Source organism: Amphiprion ocellaris, chromosome 9 (genome assembly GCF_022539595.1).
Source record: "Amphiprion ocellaris isolate individual 3 ecotype Okinawa chromosome 9, ASM2253959v1, whole genome shotgun sequence".
In the NCBI taxonomy this organism is placed as follows: Eukaryota; Metazoa; Chordata; class Actinopteri; family Pomacentridae; genus Amphiprion; species Amphiprion ocellaris.
Genome location: NC_072774.1, coordinates 17,920,991 through 17,944,126, shown reverse-complemented (window position 1 = coordinate 17,944,126; position 23,136 = coordinate 17,920,991). Strand labels below are relative to the sequence as shown.

The 23,136-nt window shown below is 37.5% G+C and overlaps 1 protein-coding gene and 1 non-coding gene across 6 annotated transcripts; both read right to left on the bottom strand.

Moving 5' to 3' along the window:
• Positions 1 to 5,610: 5,610 nt before the first annotated feature.
• Positions 5,611 to 22,486, bottom strand: cfap418 (cilia and flagella associated protein 418). 5 transcript variants are annotated; one of them, XM_023288382.3, is made up of 8 exons: positions 22,225 to 22,486; positions 20,698 to 22,088; positions 19,599 to 19,689; positions 18,483 to 18,547; positions 17,945 to 18,010; positions 17,651 to 17,746; positions 13,119 to 13,254; positions 5,611 to 6,763 (listed from the first exon to the last, which is right to left on the bottom strand). In XM_023288382.3, exons 2-8 carry the CDS (start codon positions 20,769 to 20,771, stop codon positions 6,632 to 6,634), a joined length of 660 nt encoding a protein of 219 aa, XP_023144150.1. In that variant the 5' UTR covers positions 20,772 to 22,088; positions 22,225 to 22,486; the 3' UTR covers positions 5,611 to 6,631. The 5 variants fall into 5 exon arrangements, with proteins under 5 accessions (XP_023144150.1, XP_023144151.1, XP_023144148.1 ...); XM_023288383.3 differs by lacking the exons at positions 20,698 to 22,088; positions 22,225 to 22,486 and adding an exon at positions 20,398 to 20,691 and having other exon boundaries at positions 5,611 to 6,767; XM_023288380.3 differs by lacking the exons at positions 20,698 to 22,088; positions 22,225 to 22,486 and adding an exon at positions 20,398 to 20,691.
• Positions 21,430 to 21,511, bottom strand: trnas-aga (transfer RNA serine (anticodon AGA)). The gene has a single exon. It is a non-coding gene; the product is annotated as a tRNA-Ser (tRNA).
• Positions 22,487 to 23,136: the final 650 nt, after the last annotated feature.

Sequence of the window (23,136 nt, the reverse complement as noted above, 5' to 3'; positions counted from 1 at the left end):
CTTCTATTTGACCTCATGTTTATTAGTTTTAGTGGAGAAAGTTATTTTAGTTGTCAATTAGTCTCTTAAAAACCAAATAATAAATTGGATTAGTCAAGAGGTTTAAATTTCTTACTTTGTCATATTTTAAATGACAAAAAAAATATAAAAATAAAGTGTCTTGAGACAATTTGACCTGTATTTGGCGTTATATAAATAAAACTGAATTCAAATTGTATGTATCTTGTAATGGAGTAATTCAGCCATATATGTTAGAAAACACATTTTCTTTGACCATTAATCTGTTGATTGTTTTCTCCAGTAATTCATTTCTTGTTTTGGTTTATAAAATGTCAAACCCAAATATATTCAGTTTACTGTCATAAAAACCAAAAAGATTTACATTCATGATGCAGGAACCAGGCAGTTTTTCACTTTTTATCTTAGTTTAGTCAGAAAGATAGTTGATAATGTGTGAATTGTTGCAGCTTGTGAGCCGTAGAAGGTTTTAATCTTTGGGGCCGAGTGTCAAAAAACATTTAGAAACAAACATCAGCAAAGCACTCAAAGATTTGAACATCATTTGCATGACAATGTCAAATTAAAGGACATTTATTTCCAATGTAAATGTGTGATATTCATCCTCTGGAGCTTTCTCTTCACATCGTCTTCCACCTGGACTGGTTTGGTTGGGAGCATGTGCAACAAACATTTGAAAAACTGCACTTTAACATCAATGAATGACACTGAAGTTTAATCTCTACATAAATGAGACCGAGTCTGGATGTGCTGCTCTGTCATTAACTCCTAAGTTTAGGGAAAGTTCAAACAAAAGAGGACAGTTCAGATAAGACTTGAGAATGAGCTTATTTTTGAACAAACATCTCAGACTTTCTGAGCTTCAGCACCTCTAGCAAGATATTTTAACAACAAGCAACTCAAGAGATCCAGAAGTTGGAGAGAGTTAGCTTTAGCTGAGCCAAAGAACATGTGGGACGCTAACCTAGCAAACATTTCAGACTTTCCTCTGTGAATTCTGAGAAATAATTTACTATTTAATGACAGCTACACATCTTAACTCAGTCTCATTAAAACAGACTCTAATTCAGTGTCATCCATCCATATTAAAGTGCAGTTACCCAAAATGTTTGCTGCATGAGCTCCAACAAAACCTGTCCAGGTAGAAGGACACTTTGACAAACAGGAAGTGGACGATTTCAAGCACATTTATAGAAGGGGGAACCGGACTGTACTAAGTGTGGTCGAGTATAGAGGGGTGTTTTGTGGGGTTTTAAGGCTGATAATGATTATTATTGAGACATTTGGAGTCGATATTCATTTGCAGTAAATGAAAGTATTTAAAATCTTGGATTAAACCTCGAAGAACACAAACTCTAACAGGAAACTTTGTTGATAAGTTTTTGTTTTGTTTAGAGATGTTAAGTTAAAGAAGTTTTATTCGTGACGTATAACCAATCAAATCACTCCAGAAGACAGAGCGACCACAGGTAGATTAAGGTTCAGAGCCAAAGTAGCGCCATTTTTAAATGTATTTATTACCGTAAATCAGTAAAAAATAAAATACTGATAATCAGTAAATCAGTCAGTCCACAATTACTACAATTCTACAATGTATGTCTCTTTCATTTAACTTGTTATTTGTACAATATATGATGTATATGATGGCGTTGTTTCATCCTAAAGGATATACTTTGATGTTTTCTAAGAGACATACTCTGTTTGTTCTGGTTGTTTTCTAGATTGTACTCAGCTGCATGCCTTCATCCACCCGGCCTCCGTTGACTCGTCCCGCCTGCCGTCTCTGGAGCTGAAGCTGGACTAGAACAGACCAAAGTACAGTCCAATCACGATGCCAGTTGCCTCTCAAAAGGCTCCTTCATCTGGCGGAACTTCTTCTGAGGGGAAGCTGAGCTGGCCTGGCAGAACTTTGGAGATGTGTTCCAGTGGTTGGTGGATGTGTAGGGAGATAGAGAGGGACCTTTGACTTGTTCAGAAAGGAAAACAGGAAACCCATTGGTAGTTTTAGTTTAGGGTGCTACTGCGGTATGTTTTTGGGTTTTAAGAGGTGAACAGGAAGAGGTTTTTTTTCGTATTGATTATCTTTTACTTTGTTCCTGGTTGGAATGCCCATTAATGTCAACGTGAAGTTCACTTTTAGTTCTGTTTATTTTTATTTTACTCACACCCATTTGCTTTTAACCCCCTCACATGTTGTGTTGTTGTAACCTTACTCTTTCAAATAAATACTCGTCTAACCCTCTGGAAACCTGCGTTTGGACTATTTTGGTGTTGCTCCTCACCTACTTCAGACAGCCGGGACAAAACAACGTTTTGTGGACCAAAGGCAATACTATGACAGTTTGTTGTGTGACACGCTACCACTATAGGCTTTTTTAATGGCTTATAACTTATGACTTTTTTTTGTTTGTTTTTTTTTGTTTTTTAGCAAAATATTCTAAGAATTTGAACAGTTTTAAAAATTACTTACTTTTACTTGTGCAAATGAAATATTATCCTATGGCATTTTGTAGAAGACTATATACTCTGATGTTTTTCTTCACATAACTACTATTTTGACAATATATTTGCACTATGACATTTTTTGAAACCACACATCATATATGACAATTTTAGGAAACATCCTATCATTTTGCATTTTTGAACCATATAATAATCAGTAAGGTTTTTTCGCCGACAATGCTTTACTATGAACTACAGGCCATACTATGTTATTCTTGAAAAGTATACTATACTTTGACATTTTCTGAACTACATCCTATACTATGGCGTTATACACAGAGTGCTTTGGTTACATGTTGATTTATAATCTAGATATTTTTCTGTTTTGTTTTTTGACGGGATTACCACAGACCTGACCGTGAACACCGTTGACACCCACCTCAGGGAGATGCTGCCTAAGATCTCAAGGCTGCTTGGTCGTGGTCTTTCTGGTCCTGCTCCAGAACGCCTTCATCAACTACATCTTCTTTTGAAGAGGCCCTCGGATGCTGCAATCTCTGACCTTAAGGAGGAACTGCTGCTTTCACTCTGTAACGAGACTGCTGTTATTTTAAAGACCCAGCTCCTGTCGGCTTTGAAAGAAAGTTTAATACCCATCAAAACGGAACTGCAGACAGTTAAATCTGAGCTGTCGGTCAGTATTTCAAACATCAAGTCTGACCCGGCTGCCCTAAAGCACGCTGTGGGTGAAATGGAAACCAATCTCCATATCACCGACGACATCGTCACACTCCAAAGCAGAGCACCTGTCTGCTGAACTTTTAAAAGTGGACTATAAATGTGAAGAATGTGAGCAGCAGCAGACTGTGAGCAGCGGAACAGATGTGATCAGAAAGAAGTCATTTTCTTTTTTCTTTTCTTTCTGGTTGACTTGATGCTGTCAGATGCAGATGTTGGAGCTGATTCTGATCTTTCAGGATAAAAAGCTGCTTTTCCTTCACAGACTTTTCAGGAAATTATTCTCTCAGGTTTTCTCTGCTATTTATATTTTTATTATCTGTGATTATTTCATTATTTCTTTATTGTAAAATAAAGTTTGAGGCATAAAGACTCATTTAGTTATTTTAATCCTGAAATCTTTGATGTAGCAGAACTAAACTTCCATTTTCCTTCTTGTACTTCTGATACTAGAACTAAACGTATCTTCAACATGGATCATATGCTTTTAATGAATCAGCAGCAACATCACAACAACAAATGAGACAATTTTCAACAAATTAATGAAACTGATGTCATTTAAAACTATCAGAGTCTGTTTTAGTGTCAAATTAAAGCTGATTACTGACAACTAGAACATTAACGTTACTGTTTTAATCACATTTAAGTTTCCTGAACGTTACATTAATGTCAACCAGCCACAGTTTTATGAACTTAATGAACCACATTACAGGAACACAACACACTTCAGCTGTTTACATGAAACTCAACACATTAGCTTGATGCTACGTTAGCTTTAATCAGGCTAAGACTGAGCAGCTAGCTCGGTTAGCATCGCTAACATTAAAGCTAATATTTACTATGCTAACTTTCTTCTCTGGTCAACACACACTGAAACAAACTCCACCAACATCTGGAGTGCATGGCACACATTACATCTGACACTAAAGCTGCATATAAAGTGCATTAAAAGCGGCACCGATACGAAAATAAACATTTACTTACCGAACTATCAGAGTCCTTTCAGTGTCTGCTGGTAGAATCAGCCGAAGGTAGAAAACTGGTTAAAACAAGCCAACGGGCAGGAAAACTGTCTGTGGAAAATGTTCTGCTGCTCCACCGATAAATAAACCAACAGTTATTATATCAGAATTAATCCAAACGAGGAGAACAGAGTCTCTGCTGCCTCCTCCATAGGACCTGTCAATCATTCCAGACCGGACTGTCAATCAAGTAGTCCCGCCCCCTGGCTTCGCAAAACTTTAACGCTCTATAAAAAAAATCAATATTGATTTATTTTAAGATCGGCCACCTGATCTCTCATTTTGACCATGAAAACTCACGAAAAAAAAATGTATGTACAGTCTATGCACCGTACTCTGTTTGGCTCCACACTTGCTGATGACCACTTCCGGTCTCAGAAAATGAAAAAACTGACCTTTTTTCGTTTCTGTCTCTTACTGATTTTACTTTCTTGTTATTCTAAATATAAAACGAAAATCAAAGCATTTTTTTAAAAAATCGTATATCCCTTTTTGATCATGAAAAGGAAAAACGCCTTGTATTTCAATTTTAATTTTTGTATTTTAAAACGAAAATCAAATAACCACTCGTTTTTTGTTTTTCAATACCCGTTTCAGAACGGAAAATCCAATTACCAGATCTGTACACGGACCGTTGATAGTTACAACTCTTATTTTGGTAAATTGAAAAAAGAAATAGTCATGATGTGAACTTACTATGTATCTTTAAAACATTTTAAATTAAATTGTGGTTGTTTAACTAACCATAATTGAATATTGAATTCAGTCATCTATATACTCACTACTATTTAAGGTTCCTCTCCAATCATTGATTTAACCCCTAAAAACCTGTTTTTTTGTACACTTTTTATATGAAAACAATACTTCCTTCTTTAATATGGCTTAGATGCAACTCTACACCATTGTCTCCACTAGAAAGCGCAGATCTATAAAGTTCCCACCTGTCTTGCACCCCACCCCTGTCCACTTGCTGCAGGTCAAGCACACCAGCTCACCTACGACTCTGGTTCAAACAACTACTGCACATCACACAATGGCAAGTTGTAATACTGGTAAATAAGACATACAAGTTTAAACCAGAAACAGACACCGAAATAATAATAATAATAATGAAACAGTCCTGTCAGCTTTCATACTGGAAGGGTTGGTTTCTTAGGTTTTTTTATATGTCAAAGCCCAAATTTCTGAATCTGCGTTTTTAAGGCTGTCATCAGGACGCCGCAGATTTAAGGTGGAATTGCTCCGTGATGGCATTGACTGCGCATTTTTCTCATGGTGCGTCGTCCAGCCATATGGACATTAACATGTATGCGGTAAAAAAAACTTCATCTTCACCAAAGGGGGTCTTTGACATAGAAACTGGAAGAAGAATGACAGACGAGACTATAGGTTGTTTATACAAATATAATGTGCTGTTTAAACCATGATGATATGAGAAAATAATGCAAGAGGCAAAGCCAAGAAACTTCACAATGCTGCATCCAGCAGCATTGCGTTTTGCTTCAGAAGGCTAAAAATCTTGGGCACACTGACAGTTTACATTTTTACCAATCACCACAAAGTACATCTGAGCAGTGACAGAAATAAATTATGAAACTGATTTGCTGAGGCCTGTCATACCTTCCCATCAATCTGAAGCTTTTTCAGTAATAATTCAAATTGCAGGTGGTCACAGGACATCGCTCAGCATTAGCATTATCATCAAAGAATAAAACTTTTCAAGCTGAAAAAATGCTGCAAAGAAAGTTGAGGAGGGAGGCCATGATCCATGGTATTAATGAGTCATGGCATCTATGAGGTAACAGGCAGAATATTAAGTCAAAATGAACAGTCAGATGCATTTGGATGTGATTTAATGAGGGCAAACAAGTGGGAAGTTATGCGTAATGTCACTGCGCTGTGACGGCAGATTTATCAACATATGTGTCCTGCTGCCCTCAGACAGCTGCTGAGACTTAATTAACTGAAGGAGAAGCGTTTCATACAGAATAAAGCAGCTCTGGTAAACAGATCCCTTGGCACTGCCTTAAATGAATGAACCTCCTACTTGTTTGTTCCTCTTCCTCCACCCACTATGTACTCTGAGCTTGGCATCAAGATGCCACAAAGACAGGCAAATTCAAGTTCATATGAGTATCATCAAATTAGTCCAGAACTACAGGCATGTCTATCGGCCATCTCTTACTCTCACACGCATATTTTCTGGGTGAGACTGTATCTGCTCAACTTAGAGTAAAAGTATCCTTGGAGTGAAAGTTGATTTTAATAGTGTAATAAAATGAACCCAATGTGTCCCCAGAAGAAAGACAATCTGAAAAGTGACATTATATATTGGGAAATGACATCAGTGTAGCCTGATCTGTAGTCAAAGGATAAAATATTCAAACCATCAGTGCGGCTCCTTTCGGTCCTCAGTTTTCTTCCGGACAGACTGGTGGCAACAGCTGCAAACTTCCCACAATGCCCAGCGCTCTGCCACTCCTGCTGTTGTTTTCCTCGTCTTCCTCCTCCTCTTCAGCAGCCCCATCGTTCTGTTCTTCCTGCTGTCTGACAGGAGATAGACTGAGTCACATTTCTGTCACTCTGTCTTCCTCTCTCAGCCTGTCACACTTTCAAAAAAATAAAAATCCAGCTGGGAGTCTCTATGACAACATGCAAACTAATGCATATATGCAGCGCTGCAGCAACTGCTTCATGTAATCCACTAAACCAACTTGTAAACTACAGACTTTAAATACTTAAGGAGCTCATGTCTGAGTCCTTCTCCTGTAGTTTTCTGATTCATTTGGTTTCCAGTAGGAGCCAAGCTGACACTGAATCTATCAGTATAGATAACGCTGGACACTGCTCATACATACACATGCTAAACCAGTTAGCTTTTATCTTTTCCATATCTTTTTTTCTGCCACAGTAAAGAAGCTTTTTTTATATTGCTTAAGCACTGTAACTTTATCAAAAGACTCCTAAAGTTCCATTAAGAACCAACAGAGAATACGAACAGGACAGCACTACACTTTAAATGCTCCTGCGTTGCACAAAAGCACAATAATGACACATCTTCATTCAAGCTGAATAACACTGAAGTGCTAAAACAATGAATCTTTGTCTTGGTTTAAACTTTTTTTCTTTATCAATTACCCCTCCCTGATATGAAACAACCTCAATGCCCATAAAGAAAAGGCAATTAACTTTATAACTTTAAGCCCTGAATTATCCTACTGCAGGAGACGTTTAATCATGATTCCTGATGGAATATTTATGTTGACAACTTTTTAGAATATGTTTTTTTTAACCAAGATACAGTAAATTGCATGGATATTTGAATTGCATAGACAACAAAACATAAAACATAACTATTTTCTACATAGAATTAAATATATAAACAACAAAGACAAGGTAATAAGAGCAGTTAACACTGAACATGTTGGTCAGAACTGTGTGGGCGTAACTGGAATAGTAAATTTATAAAACGGGCATATATGGGACGCAGATGATTCACCTTTGCTACATTGCAGCATTTGTTATAAACTACATACTTCTGCAGGCAGAAGATTGACAGTAAATGGATTATAATTATACTTTCCTATGGCAGTGATGTGTATTGTCTCTGAGTGTGGAGGTGCAGTAGATGTCACAGCACCACTGTGTGAAGTAGTCATTGTGTAATCCCAATATAGAGGCGTCATCACAGGTAGTACACAATGACAGGTGACAAACCGATACAGCCATTTCATTAGAGGGTGTACAATTAGGTGAAGTGCTCTTCTTTTGATGTGAGCATGTGGATTCGTTTTGTAACAATGATTACAAGTGACAGTGTCCAACAGATGTCACTTACATCATGAACACTTCCAAGTATCTCACTGATTGTGAATTGACTGCACACTGACAAGCCAATCGAAGGGACAAACAAGGTCAAAGCTGCATCTCCTTGAAACTTAATTGCAAAAGATGTGAAGTCTGGACTGTGTACTAGTGTTGTCAGAGGTCTGGTCTTTGTTCTGGGAGGAAACAGTAATGGAATTTATGAACAATGGGGTCAATACATTCAAAAAGATTCAGTGTCTGTGGAGTGCAACATTTGAGTTCATAGGAATATTCCCACGAGATTTGGATGTTTACAAAAACAAATCTAATAAAATGGAGATTTATTTTTAACTCTGAGGTGATTTATCTGTAGAAACTATGCAGAACACAGTGTCCAGTGATGGGAGAAGCATTAAGCTCTCTTTCTTAAGTAGAAGTAGCAATACTGCTCATCTAAAAGCACCTCAAAGTGCAGAAGTACGGAATTATTAGAAGCAAAAAGTAATGAAAGTATCAAGGGGAGTGTTTGTGCAAAGCAACCCCATTCAGAGTTTTATATTTATCATATCCTGTACATTATTGGAATATTATATGTAAAAAAAAAAACAGAATTTAATATAATCAAAGTGGCCAAATATTTAAATAAGGTTGTTTAATCTATATCAATTCATGGTATTTTATGAGTTGATGTTTTTTTTGGAAGTCTTAAGCTGAAAAGTAACTATGGTGCTTAAATAAAGTGGAGCTGGAGTAAGTGGAGTAAACTGTACAATAATAATAACATCACATTAAATAGTTAGAAATAGATGGATACTCAAGTACGGTATTTCAGTGTACAGCTCCTTACAACCACCTACAGTGTCCACTTACTTAACCTTTATCCAAAGAATGTGAATATTGTGATATTTCCCACTGATGGTGGTTGAACTAATCCTCTGATGACCATGAATGTCCACAGTAAATCTGGCCAGTGACTGTCCAGCTTCTCACTCTGCTGCTCACTTTCCTTTCCAGACTGTTTAGATTGCCTATTGATTATTCATGCCTGCAGAGAGTGAACGCTGCATTAGTTGTCAAACAGAGACACATCAATGAACACATTTTACAAATTAAAAACCCAGCATCCCCATGCATTCAACAAGTGACGGCCCCTACCACTAATCTCTCACAGAGCCAAACTCGGCACAACAAAGAGCAGCGGGTTTGCTATCAGCTGTCACTGCTGAGTTTATCCCATCACAGAGGTCTGACTGTCTCCTCCACACTGGTGTTGTTTCACACTCGCAGCAGGAAAGCCTGTTTCTTCCTCAGATACTGTAATTGTCTGTCAGACAAGCCAGAACTGTCCTCGGCTGAGTGTCAATAGGATCCCAGCAGGTGCCAATATTTTCCCGCTAAAAAGGAAAGAGGATTAGCAGTATGTAGATTCTCTTCACTGCCTGTCATTTGAGCTTTTAGTAAGTATTTGTTCTCAGACAATAACTGCAAATATAATTCAGTGACTATCTGCACACAGATACGTTTTCTACTGCTGTTTAAAGTAGGGTAGCTGCTGTTGTAAAAACTTCAGTTTTAGATTTTTTTTTAGCAATAATTGATTAAAATTGGCTAAAAAATAACATATAATTTTTTAAAATTACATTTTAAAAGAAATAATGTGATATTTGATCTTGCTTTAAGTACATATCCAGCCACGTGAGTTAAAAACATTTGACCTTGGGCAAAATAATTGTGCTTCTCCAGAGGCTTTATGACTTGACTTAAATTTATAGACAAGAAGGGAATGAGACAAACGGGAGGAAAACAACATGAAGTACAGTTTATGATGTGACCTGTCGCACAAACCTACTTACATATGCTATCCACAAACACAACCTGTGCGTAAGTATGCACAGTTGTTACATTTGCAATGGGGCAAATGTGCACACTGCAAAAATTCACTTTGCATTTCACATCGGCATTAATGACATGAAAATATCAGTGCTTTTTCCTTAACTCTGATGTATGTCCCAAACTGTACTGACTTTGTGGACACAGCTGAACAATACTTGGGATAAAAGCTGAATGAAAACTTAATTAGCCTACTTTAACTGTGCAATAGTATAATGGCTACATATTAGCTACAGAAAAAAAAGTCCAATCCTTGCTCACAAAAAAATTCAACTGAAAATTGCGCATGACTTTGTGCCAAACTGCACTTTGTTTTGGATTTGTGATCTTGGATGAATGAGACAATACAGTGATCCAAGAACTGACAATAAGGATCCCTTCTATTCCAGACTAAACTGGACCTTCACGGCATCACTTTTTCAGCAAATCACTGCATATCCAGCTGCTTTACATTTCAGCCCCTCTTATTTAACTAATATCACTAGTCATCACTGTCTGGATTCTGATGTGTGCTCATGTCCTGTAGAAGAAAGTGTTTGTCACCTTTGCACTTCAGTCTGCACAGCAGGTGCTCAGGCAGCATTTCTGAGTAATTATCAAATTATTATTCTAGCTTGAAGAAAGAAACTTCAAACTGAGTCAATAAGAAAAACAACTGTGGATTTATTGCTGTTTTAACACAGTATGTGTGATGATGGAGAACAGGGATATTAATTATTAAATCATTATCAATCATTAAACAGACTGACAGTCTTACTGATCAACACGTCAAAAACACAAAATCTTCCTGTAAACATCTGTCATATAATGGATATGCATGATCTCTTATGAATAATAGCCAATGTGGGTTCTTCTCCTGCACCATAATAAAGGCGTGACCTTCCAAAACCTTTTATAAAATACTGTTTTTATTCTTTTTATATTGGATTTAATGAAAAATAATATGAAAAGGAAAGACAGAATGCAACAGCTAATTTAGTTACTGATCAGACTGTAGGATATGAGTGTAAAAGTTTTTCAAACTGTGAACAAATCCCACAAACAGAACCAACACTGAGTTGATGCTACTAGCAAGATTGTGTTTATCGAAAGCTTGATACGTCTCATTCCTCTATTGTAGAGCTCCACTGCTGAGTAAAAACGATTCCAGCAACATCAGGGGCAACACTGACTGGACAACATGTTCCTTCATTACCATGAACACACACTGTAGTTTATATGAACTCAGTTAGACACACAAACTTCTGCTGCCTCAAATACTTACTAGAGCACCAAATCAATCTGCCACTGAGACTTTCCCACCAAGAAAATGACGAACTCCTCCTTTTTGAGTAATATTTGCTAAGTTTCTTGCTACTTTAGGATTTTACTGAGTCTTCTTGTAACATTAAAAGTAAACATGTAATATGTGACAGTAAGGAAAAATAGAATAAGGCCAGACATGTACTTTAAAAGTTAGATGAAAATTTTTTATGTTTAGGACTCAGGGAATGTGACTATATTTCACTAACTACTATGGTTTTAAATCACTTCATTAAGTCTGAGGATCAGTAGTTTACCTCAAACCATCTCTTTTGTTCTGTATTATGAATCACCAACTAGAAAATCTGAAAATCATGACAGAGTGACACAAACACTCTTCTCTCTACTGCAGAACTACATTTCTGCTGGTGCTCCATGTGGCTTTGAATCTGCAGCTTCAACAGTGAGATTTAATCGCATTAAACTGTAACTTGGCTTTAAAGCACTGAGAGAAATTTCACTAGATCACATCAGTCATCACATCAAAAGTCATTACTGAAGATCAGCGGAGCAGAAAACTGCAAGTCTGTCAAATGTCACTACATCAAACACGAGGAAGTACAGCTTTAATCATCAGTAACAGGATGAACTGAGCCGATTCACTCCATGTTCAACGGAGGGACTGTTTGCTACACAGTTAATGTAATGGTAATTAATGAACTACAGACTGTTACCATGGAAAACAGCACATCCCCAGATGACGCCTCATTTTACATGTATGTTAAAAAAAATCTGTTTTAATATCAGGTTTAGTAAGAAATTATTCACTCAGATGTATCACTAGTTGGTACAAGAAAAATGATTTGAATCAATTAGATAGTAAAAAAAAAAAAAGAAATAAGTTCAACAGCGTGAATCTAAAACAGCATTTAAATGTTTTCTGTACAGACTGGAATCTGTATTTCATCATTTAAGTTGCTACAGCCAATACCTGCCACTAACTGCTGCAAGAAGACACACATTACTAAGGTTTGTGGTAGACAAGTGGTGTCTGAGTAAAGTACAACTCAGTAAATGTTCAGCGATGAAAGAGAAGAAAAAGATGCAGAGAAAATATCTGTTGAATGTGTTCCAGTTAGTAATCCAAAAAATTCCCACCTAATTTTTTAAATGAATGAATGTTTAAAGTCTCCGATTTTCTAATTCACAGCAATGGGAAACCAATATGGCAAAAAACAGATACTGTCACCACATCTGGATTGTCATTAGCTCTCTTGTGGTGCAGAAGTGTTTCCTTCCTCTACTGATCTCCTCCGGCTTTCTGGCAGTTCATTTGCCAGCTTTCTGAAATTTGGGGGGAAAAATACATAATGTTAACATTACTGTGTTTGAAAAACTATTTCAGCTATAAAACCGTAATGAACTGAAGTTTTTCATAATTCTGTAGAAAAATATGCCTTTCTTAGAGCTACTGTTTGGATCCTTTGTAGTTACAGATTACATGTTGTTTCATCAGTTATTAATCAGAATCAGTATGTTTCTTTAAAAGTGCTTTGACAGGTTCAGGATCTTGTGATGTCGAACTGAAGTGTATAGAGAATAGCAAAGACGATAAAAACAGCATTGCAGTTTTAAAAACACACTGCTGTCTCTGAAAGGGATGGATGGATGGATGGATGGATGGATGGATGGATGGATGGATGGATGGATGGATGGATGGATGGATGGATGGATGGATGGATGGATGGATGGATGGATGGATGGATGGATGGATGGATGGATGGATGGATGGATGGATGGATGGATGGATGGATGGATGATTAGTTAAACAGGTCAATAGACACAGAGAGAAGATGAGTAATCCAAGATTTGTGTTTGCAACGTGTGCTTTGGCCCATTAGTCAACAGTGTCTTTGTAGCAGTGAGGAGTGAACATCAGTCCAGGTGTTTGCCACAGACCCATTTGAGCTGAGGTTGGTCTCTGAGGTCTGTCGGCTCTAACGTGGAGAACCAGCTGCACTGGCAGGCGTACGCTCGCAAACTTCTCCTCTTCTTCAGCTTGGTTCTAAGCTTCTCACGGTCCGGCATGTTGTTCCTGTTCGCAGAGAACAACAGAGAAAGATTGTACTGAAACTTTAATGACTACTGAAGATTTGACTTTAATGTTCTCAGCTGCAGCCCTGTTAACAGCTATTTGGTACTCCCACTGTGTGCTGCATACTAATTGTTCCACTTCAATTTCAATGAGAGATAAACTTAATAACATGGGCTGTGTGCTAATTAATATCCGCTGTAAGGAGAAATGTTTGTGCTGCAGATCTGAAAGAGAGATGGGGGAAAAAAAAGAGGATTCTTGTCCTGAAAATACCTTTAAGCTATGAACGTGTGCACATTATAAGAACTTCTTCATTTTAGAAATCACAGCGTGTACACTTAAAGTTGTATCTTTCAGAATTACTGATTATTTATTGACTATTAAAGAATGAGGAAAGAACAGAATCATTGAATCTACCGATTCATTTTGCATTTAATTATGAAATTGTTTTGGTCATAAAATCAGAAAATGACCACAACTTAGGTATCAAGGTGACATTTTCATCAGTCTTGTCAGCCAGCTGTCTAAAACTAATAGACATTTAGGTAATATAAGGCAAAGACTCTAAAATTTGGAAAATGTTTGGTATTTTGCATGAAAAGTCAGGCTAATTATCAAACTAGTTTGTCAATTAATTGGAGTTTTTTAGCCTGCATTAGCTCCCAGTTTTGTTTTTTGCAGCACATTTCTTAAACTATTAAATATCTAAGTTGAAATTGGCCTAAAACCCCTCTCTCATCTATCTTTGTTACCTTCTAATCCATCAGCACTGATTCACTATTGCTTTAAGACACTTTGTTTTATTTGTTTTAAATATAAAACCTCAGTGACTTGTACTGTCGGTTTTTTTGTTGTATTTTGCTAAGATGTGTTTTTGTAAAATTAGAACAAGACGATAACAATTTGACACCAGTAAAAGTCACTAAATAATACCTCTGTGTTAGATAAATAGCCATAAAAAATCCCTTCATATTTCATAGGTTAAAATGAATGCAGGTGCAAGGCAAATGAGCAAACTATCCATCATTAAGCATAAGTGCACTTAGCTTGGATTTAATGCTTTTCTTCTGGCCTTGTGCTGTTTCAGTGCATTTTGTTGTTGCTTTCTGCTAAAATTAAAAGCACGTCAAGCAAATCAGCCCACAATTTACTACTTACAACGGTTTAAAAGGTCCCTTTCTTTGGGAGAAAAGCAATATTTTAATTAAAGTAATCACTGCTGCATCATCAGCAATTGTTCATACAATTATTAATTAAGCAGTTGTAATTATTTTTCTGCACTACACATACTCGCATTTGTTTTGAAATTACAGACAGTAATAAAAGTATTAAGCCTCTTAATTAAAACAACAACAATACAACAAACACGTGGGCAGTAATGGATGTACACTTTCCATTCAGACTGAGGAAACATTAAGACAGTGTGGTCTCATTCTGACCCCTCTGTTCCTCAACATAGCCAAGAGTAAGTGTGCATTTATGTGTAAACATGTAAAAAGTTCTGTTAGTAATGTCAGCACAAACACTATTTCGGTTCATTTGCCATTGCACAACATCATCACATGTAATCAAGACTGCAAACAGAGTTTCTGAATATTGTCACGTTGGAAGACATTTTCCACAAGGTCCATTTTAAAAACTGTATGTGCATGACCAGGACAAAAATTTTAAATACTCATATTTGTGTTGACAAAGCCTGAACCACAGAGAAAATCTACAGCAAAACCAAGACTAGGAGGTGAAACCTGCAGGAAAGAAGAGGCCCAGGACAGCTGCAGAGTTGGTGATAAAATAGCCTGTGACATGTTTCACATTACAAAGTCAGTCAAAGAATTGTTTTCAAAAAATGCTGATTTCTCTAGCTTTAATAGAAAAATTATCAACTGGCACATTTACTGTCCATTTCATTACGGTTTTACAAACCAATTCAATAATCTTCATTAACGTGTTTTTACATACAGAAATACTCATGGGCTTGAAACTTCTTCTGATTTTGACACTTCACTAGGATGATAGGTGTCACATGGTGAAGTATCAGCAGATGTGTTGACATGCGGGAAGTGAACAACACCTCAGAAGAAAATAAAAGATATAATCCAGCCCCAGTGTTCTGTCACACTCTCAGAACACCTAGACACATGGCTCAATCATCCCAGCGCTTCTTTGTTTTCCAGTGTGGCCTGTCAGGCGCCATTACTGTAACAAACGACATGGTGTCACTAGGAATAAGTCTTTGTCCTTCCTGCACTGCATGTGAACACAACATGGGGCCATTGTCACTGTAATTTTAATACGAAATCAAGCTCACTATGCCACATTAGAGTGTCACCACATGATCTCTCAATGAATTTATAACACATTAGTAATGAAATTACTCCTAACGCTACAATTTGATGAAAATGTGAGGCTGCAGACTAAACATAAATACTCTCAGTCTTGATCAAACAACGTGCACAGGATCAAGCATCTAAAACCATCAAGAACTGCATGTGGGCATCAAAAAAGCTTGAATAATTCTTCATTTTTCATCTATGTTTACACCCAGAAAGTATGTTGTCAAAACATGGTATATGTACAAAATCCAGGTATTATGTTTATATGGGTTAAAATGAAATAACCAAACTGCTTATTTCTAACTGGAAGGATTTTATTGTCTTTACATGCAAGCGTGGACCAATTGGTTTAACTGAAATAACAAATGTATTAAAAACCTTTTTAAAAATATTTATATTAAATTGATTGAGATTTTGATTCATACAACCACTGATTACTTCAACACAAAAACAATGTAGCTATTAGCCGTTTCCTTTGTTCTCATAACCTCCCACAGTCTGCCTCAACAACCGCGATGCAAAGGAGGTTTTGTTTGTGACTTGGAATAATAAAAAGGATGAACTGGGTCATCGCAAAAGGCTGTTCGTGTATACTGTTATCAAAAAATATAAAATAGGTGTTTGTATAGACTTGCATAGCCTGACCACTACTTATTATCTTTCTGCTATATGGAGAGAAATGCCTCAGCTATTTGTATTTCTTTAAACACAATTGTATCGGAGGGAGCTAAGCAAAAGATGTAGCAAGGGTGTTTCCTCAAAATAGGGGAATATTTTTGGTCGTGCATTAGTACACAGGGAGGTCAAATGTCAAATTCACTGAAAAAAAGCAAAACCTGAAACTTTCAGAGTATAGGGTTGCTGCTTGGAGGTTGTTTTCTGTAGCAAAGAGTGAACTGTAGCATGTTCATAGCAGAAGGTCAGGAGAGAACCATGGGAAATTTACAGCCAGTAACAAGTTTAATGCCAGAGTTTATATCCAGTTAGTCAAAGTATAGAAGAGTGAAGGTGTGCAATAACGATTTTTCTGCTTGTTCATATTCTAGTCACATTTATCTGCAGATGCACAATTGCTTCCATTGGGGCTGGGAAGTGACTGCTGTTATAGATTGTCAGGAATGTGGGTGTTCTAATGAGATTTCTACATTACTTACAATGTGTCCTGAGCTACCTTACTGTTAGGTATCACAGGATTACAAATTTCTACACTTGATGTTGATGCTGCAGTTCAATGGTTGCTACAAAAAGAAGTAACTGTGAAGAGGAGAGTGAGCAACAGCCCCACAGCTCAATACTTCCACCTCCTGGCCAAGCTAGAAAGCTTAATCTAAGACCAATCATGGATTTCTCCTGTCCTGACCAAATAGGAACAAAAGCAAATCCAATGATTTCTGTCTGCATGGCCACTGTCATTTGATACTCGGTTCCACTGAAGATTGAAGCACTGAGAGATTAAGAGGTTTTTGGAAAATGGCACACAGTATATAAGGTTGTTACAGATGGTGAGCATTTAGACCAACACAGCCATGCTGATGGGGGCAGTGAGGCAATAAAATAGCACCCAGAAATTCCCTTATGAGACAAAGAATTGCATAGAAGTGTATAATGCAGGATTTTACAACTTAGTCTTATTATATTTTGCCATGACAAACGTGAGGTTAACAATAACAAAAATATGATGTTCGCATGATAAAGTAATCTATCGGTAATGTGTGTTTGATCATCCATGACTAGCTAATAAAGCACCTTTCCAGATTAATTCTTCATTATGTTGTTGCAGTGTTACACAGTGTCATTATTGGTCAAATTAGCCTTCCACCCAGCAGCTCACAACAAAAAGCCTGACAGCAATTTCACTGCAAAGACATGGAGCAGAAGAAGTCTCTGCTCTCGGGCTTTGTGGCGAAGGTTACATGAATGAAGTTGAAATTAAACTGCAAAAAAAATAAATAAATTCCTCAGTGTCTAGTTTACGGTCAGAGAACTGACAGCAGCCTTGTGTGATCAATATAGCTTCAATTTAAAATTAAAAAGGGGAAGGTGTAATGTAGCATCAGCCTCACCTGAGGAACAGGTAATCACAGGACGGGTCCCACTCACAGTCATCAAACATCAGTACCTTGAAGTCGCAGGATATACACCTCAGCTGGTCACATGACCTAAGGATACATATTACCAGTCAGTTGTTGCACAGTTTTTAAAAGGTCAAGGCAGCAAGCAACATGTAGTAGCTGTATTCAATCACTGGATATTAATATTTTAAAAATTCCAATATTTTAAACATATGAAAATGTATGCTAGGAATACTAGAGCTCTGCACCAAAAACAGGAAACATGACAAAATAATTTTTTCACACCTCTTGGATGTGGCTGTTCCCACACCATTTGTGACAGAGCTCCCGCCAACATAAACAGGACAGCACCTGGATGCAGAACAAACAGATCAGATCGTGTCCAAGCACAGAAGAGTGTACAGATATCAAAAGAGCTACTACAGCAACAGGAATAATGCCAGTTTTCATATCAGAAGCTGCAAAAAAAATATTAGTAATACACAGTGTAGTTCCTGCTTTAATTTATCCATGTTTGATATAGAGACACACTACTTTGTTTTGTTAAGGTTTGATAATGTAACACAGAACACTTCGAAAACAAGTTATTTACTTTGCATTGGTAATTAATTAACTGATTAAGTTAATATCCAAAGCATTTGGCTGAACATATCCTGAACTGAAAAGCAAGTGGACTTGCTTTCAATTCTTGAACTGGCTGAACATTTCTTCACTGTGACAAAACTTTCAAAATGACTGAGTTTTCTCCCACTGCCTATACCCTGTTATTATTACACACTTGCATGTTTTTGGTTTTTAATTATTCATAAACTAAATTACAAACTTTCTTCCTGCAGACTGAGGTGGAAGCTTCTTCTCCACTTGGCTTCCTTTAGGACACAGTTCAGTCTGAAATGAAAGGTAAAAAAGTAAGTTACAGACTGGTATCACATGGCAACAAATATGTTCTTAAATTCGAATTGAAGTAATTAAAACCTGAATTTATCACTGCCTGTTCCTCTCCATGCTTTTTGTGTTTGTACTTGATAACTTAATGCAACATTCATGAGGATTTAGTCTCATTTGCAGGTGTCTGTGTTTGGTTTTAACTGGTCATTCAGAATGCAGGTAAAGGCACAGATGAAACAGCTGTATCATGACAATCTCCGGCTGAGAAGGCAGAGGTGGAAAACTAGGTAAACACATTTGTACAAAGTACAACTTTGAGGTACTGAGGTAAGCTTCAGGTTCAGTATTTTACTGTATTCATCTGCAGTAAATATTGTTTTCTTTGGTCTGAAACTGTTGTTGAAAGACTCTTCCAAGAATCCCCTACTGTCACCTGACTTGTATCCACAACATTATCGAATTTATGTTTTGCATGAGCTGTTTTGCATTAGTTTTGCATGTTAAAGGCACTAAGATTGCCTCTTTTACAGGACTAAAATGATGTGTCATTTGTAGGATCTTTGAGAGAATTTTTAAAATGCAATTTTGTGAAAAACTTGTTTTGTAGTCAACTTGGAGCAAAGTCCTAAAGTAAGTATCTTGGTCTCTAGCTCTAAATGTTCCAATGTGTTTACTAGCAAGTCACTGTCCATCAAGCAGTTTGAAACACCGGTGGGTTTTTTGTAGTTTTTCCAGTGCTGAAAGAGAACAAAATCAGTTGTTTCAGTTTTAAAATGCTAAATAGCTCTGTAGGGCTGAGGGGAACTGCAGAGTCAGGTAACAATTCTCTGTTGTGGTTTTACATGCTCCATGCAGCACAAGCAAAAGAAATTATGTTGTATGGTTAGAGTTCAAACTTGACAATAACCATGACAGTCATGCTAAATACAAAATTAAGTGCAATTCAAATTCTAAGCATTTTACAAAAGTTTATTGCTTCATTCTACTTTATTTTATGGTATGCCTTCAGGATTATTCTCCCAGCTCTGAGGTAAGATGCAAGCAACTTCACCTTTGGTCGAGGGTCTTCCTCCCGTAATTCTTCCAGAAGGGCGTCAATATCCTCAGAAACACTGCTTATCGGCTGTTTAGGCTTTGGAACACTAAGTTAAAACAAAAACATTAATTATTGTCTGTGTTTATAGCAGCAGCTGTGTCTATAATTCATCAGGGTTTAGGGGCAGAATTTCACCTGGGAGTATGCAGGTTTTAGAAACCTTGGTGGAGTTTTCCTTCACTCATTTAAAGCTTAGACATGCCTGACATTTTATAGGCTGATCCTAGTACTTTTAAACTCTGGATTAATTTTAAAAATAAACAGAAAACCCTTTTCCCCCAGCCATTGCAGCCTTTGTATATTTAAAGATTAAAGCATTCTGAGCTACATGGGAATGCAATGTATCTGCTAACAACATTTTTCATGGCTAATAATTTTCCTGAGGGCCAAAAGGGGAGCACTGAATAATTGGTCTGTGTGATTCTGTAAGTCTGGCTACAGCTTTTGTTTGGTGGATGAGATCTGCTTTCATCTACTTCCAAACATTCACACATTGCATGCAACTGAGAAGCTATTACATTGAATAAATAAATGATTATATCATCAGAAACATAAATGGCAAATAAGTGTTACGTTTAAAGAGTCATATGACTTACAGCTACCGCTACCAAGATGCGCCAAAACATCCAAAATCCAAAAAGATAGGCGGCTTAGAATATATAGCTCATTGTTTGACGTTATTAAGGCGAGAGGTAATGTTTAGTGCTAGCTTATAGCTGACATGTCATGTGCTAGCCAAACTAGCTTTGTTTACCTGTGTTTTCTCTGTCCGTCTTTGTCTCTTCCGTATTTTCCTGACCCACTCGGGTCCACGCGAGCTGAGCACGCCACAGAAACGTCGCGACAAAACTTTTTTTCAACTTCATCCAGCAGTTCGTCCAAATCGTCATCTGCCATGATAAACTGCCCCAGCTAGCTTACAGGCTAACTAACGCATAAGCTAGCTACCGACATGCTCAGAGCGTTCGCCGTTGCTATGTAACAGACCAAAGCAGAAATGACTCGACCATGACTTCAAAATAATGGCTGGAATTGAATTGAAGCTGCACTTTACCTTATTTTCTCGTCTTCTGGAACTTTTGCGACACAATTTAAGAGATTTTCACATCGCACTTTTTGACTTGTCATACCAGGAAAAGCACAGGTGCGTTCAATCGCAATAATGATGGCTGCATTCCACTTAGGGAATGTTAAGTTATTGTGCACAATGGCTCTATTGCTGTATCAGCTCAGACACTTAATGGAACGGAGCCATCGTTCAGGTTATTAAAGGACCCGTATGATCCTCCTTTAAAACAAATTAAATAAATTAATAAAAGTTGCATATGTCCCCAGAAATGATAATTTCAGAATACTGAAAATACTGCACAATATTAGCATTAGCCATGTTCCAAATGGACTATTTCTGTGTCTGTAGCTTTAAACCCCATTTCAGGAAGAGAGCTGTAATCTGTCCGATTTGCAGCTTGTTCCTATATTTTCTTGTGCTCTCTTTATTTGCGGCATTTTTTTTCTCGCTCATCAATTTGCACATGTTTTCCTAAAATGCAGTGTATTGAGCTCTCAGCAGTCATATTTTACATGATGGCGCTGGATACTTTTATTTCAGAGAATCCAAGAAAGTATTTTGAAAATGAGACAGGAAGTACTATTATTTATCAGTTTGGTGTCACTTCACATCAGCATAACACTGCATGTGACCTACATCCTAACATATCGCACTTACGTATAAAACTTTCGATCAGAGAAAAGCCAAGGTTTGATGTTTAGAAAAGAATAAATTTATCGTTGTCGGCAGGATTCGAACCTGCGCGGGGAGACCCCAATGGATTTCTAGTCCATCGCCTTAACCACTCGGCCACGACAACCGAATGACGACAAACCTTCAAAATGAGATTTTGTTGTGGTAAGATTCGTGGCTCTACATTGCAGAATTCTATATGAAACCCATTTAATTTCTAACATGACTCTAAAAGTGATAGAAATCCTTTTCCCGACAACTAATAAACAGAGGGATTATGCTTATTTAAACAGCCAATTCAGCTAAAGAAATATAGGTGCTGGTGAGAAGAAAAATTTCCCTTTTAAGTCCCATAACACAATACCCCAAATAATTAATAATAATCAGAACACATCTGCTCCTGTGCTGACCAAATAGTCTACTCATAACCCGATGATAACCAATGTAAGGACAGCACCTCACAATAACAGAACAATAAAAATGGCTTTTACTGTTTCTTAGCAACCTGCTACTTGGATTACAAATAGGGGCTTTCGACCGGGGTAGAGCCCGTTCAGAGTCGGAGCCAGTGCCCGACTTGGCGCCGGTTTTTTGTCTTTCCACCACCGGAGCTTTCGGGCACCAACTCGTTGCTGAGCCAGACTTGGCCAGAGTTGAGAGCCGAGCATGTCACGGGCAGGGGGCGGGGTGACATCTAAAAACATCTAAAAAGATAAACATAGATATGATCATCAACTTATTGCGCGTGTTTAACCGCTACGTAATCAATGCAAGCGTAGTCGAAGCTAAGTAGCTAAGCTAACGCTAGCACGTTTACTGTTAAGTATCCAAAAGTCTTACCTTTCTTCTCAAACGTGATCGCCGGGCATTGGAACGGCGACGCCGATGGGTAACCCCTAACAGAAGGTTTTGCTGTTCAGAGATGGCGAGACACACTAGCAAAGCCATGAACACCACTCCAATGAAGTCCTCCATTGTTGTTGTGCGGGTTTCCGTACAGCGTGAACGCTGTTGAACGGCTACGTACGCACTGACGTACACACGTTTTGTGGCGGCGCAATGACGCAGCTCCAACTTTGCTCCTTCCGAATGGAAACTCAAACCCGTTCTGGGGCGGCACGAGATTTGAACCAAAAAAGCACTGGCTCTCAACTTTGAACCAACCTAGCACCTGGTGCTCTTTGGTCGAAAGCCCCATGTCCTATTTATAGCCACAGGAACCATTCTTGTAAACTATACAGCCACTTTTCTTCCAGTGTAATAAAAGAGTATAAAAGTACGAACAAGCACACTTGACAGTCATTTACTGCTTGCAACCTAGATTTTCTCCTAACCTCAATTTTTTTCAAATCCACGTCAGACAACTTTTTACAAAAAATTAACACAAAAAGGAACTAGTCCAATGCAAAACCAGATCTGTCACATAATAAAACATGTGCTTGAAAACCTAAAGTGTACAGATTCATTTATGCATTTCTGCTTAATGTCTCCTCCTGTTTTACAAGAAGTGTTACTTCAGAAAAGTGTGAATGTAAGCAGAAGAATTTAAAATAGCAGCATGGTTAAGCTCAGCAGCATTTGGTAACGAAACTACAAAGACCGGTCTTACGGGCTTGGTTTCCTGTTAGAGAGGATGTTCATTTGCAAGAAAGACAACTAAGATAACTCTCACATTCTGAATGATGATGTTTTGAGATTACTCATCAAAAAAAAATTACCTTTAACAGGTCATGTAGATGCTACAAAAATTGG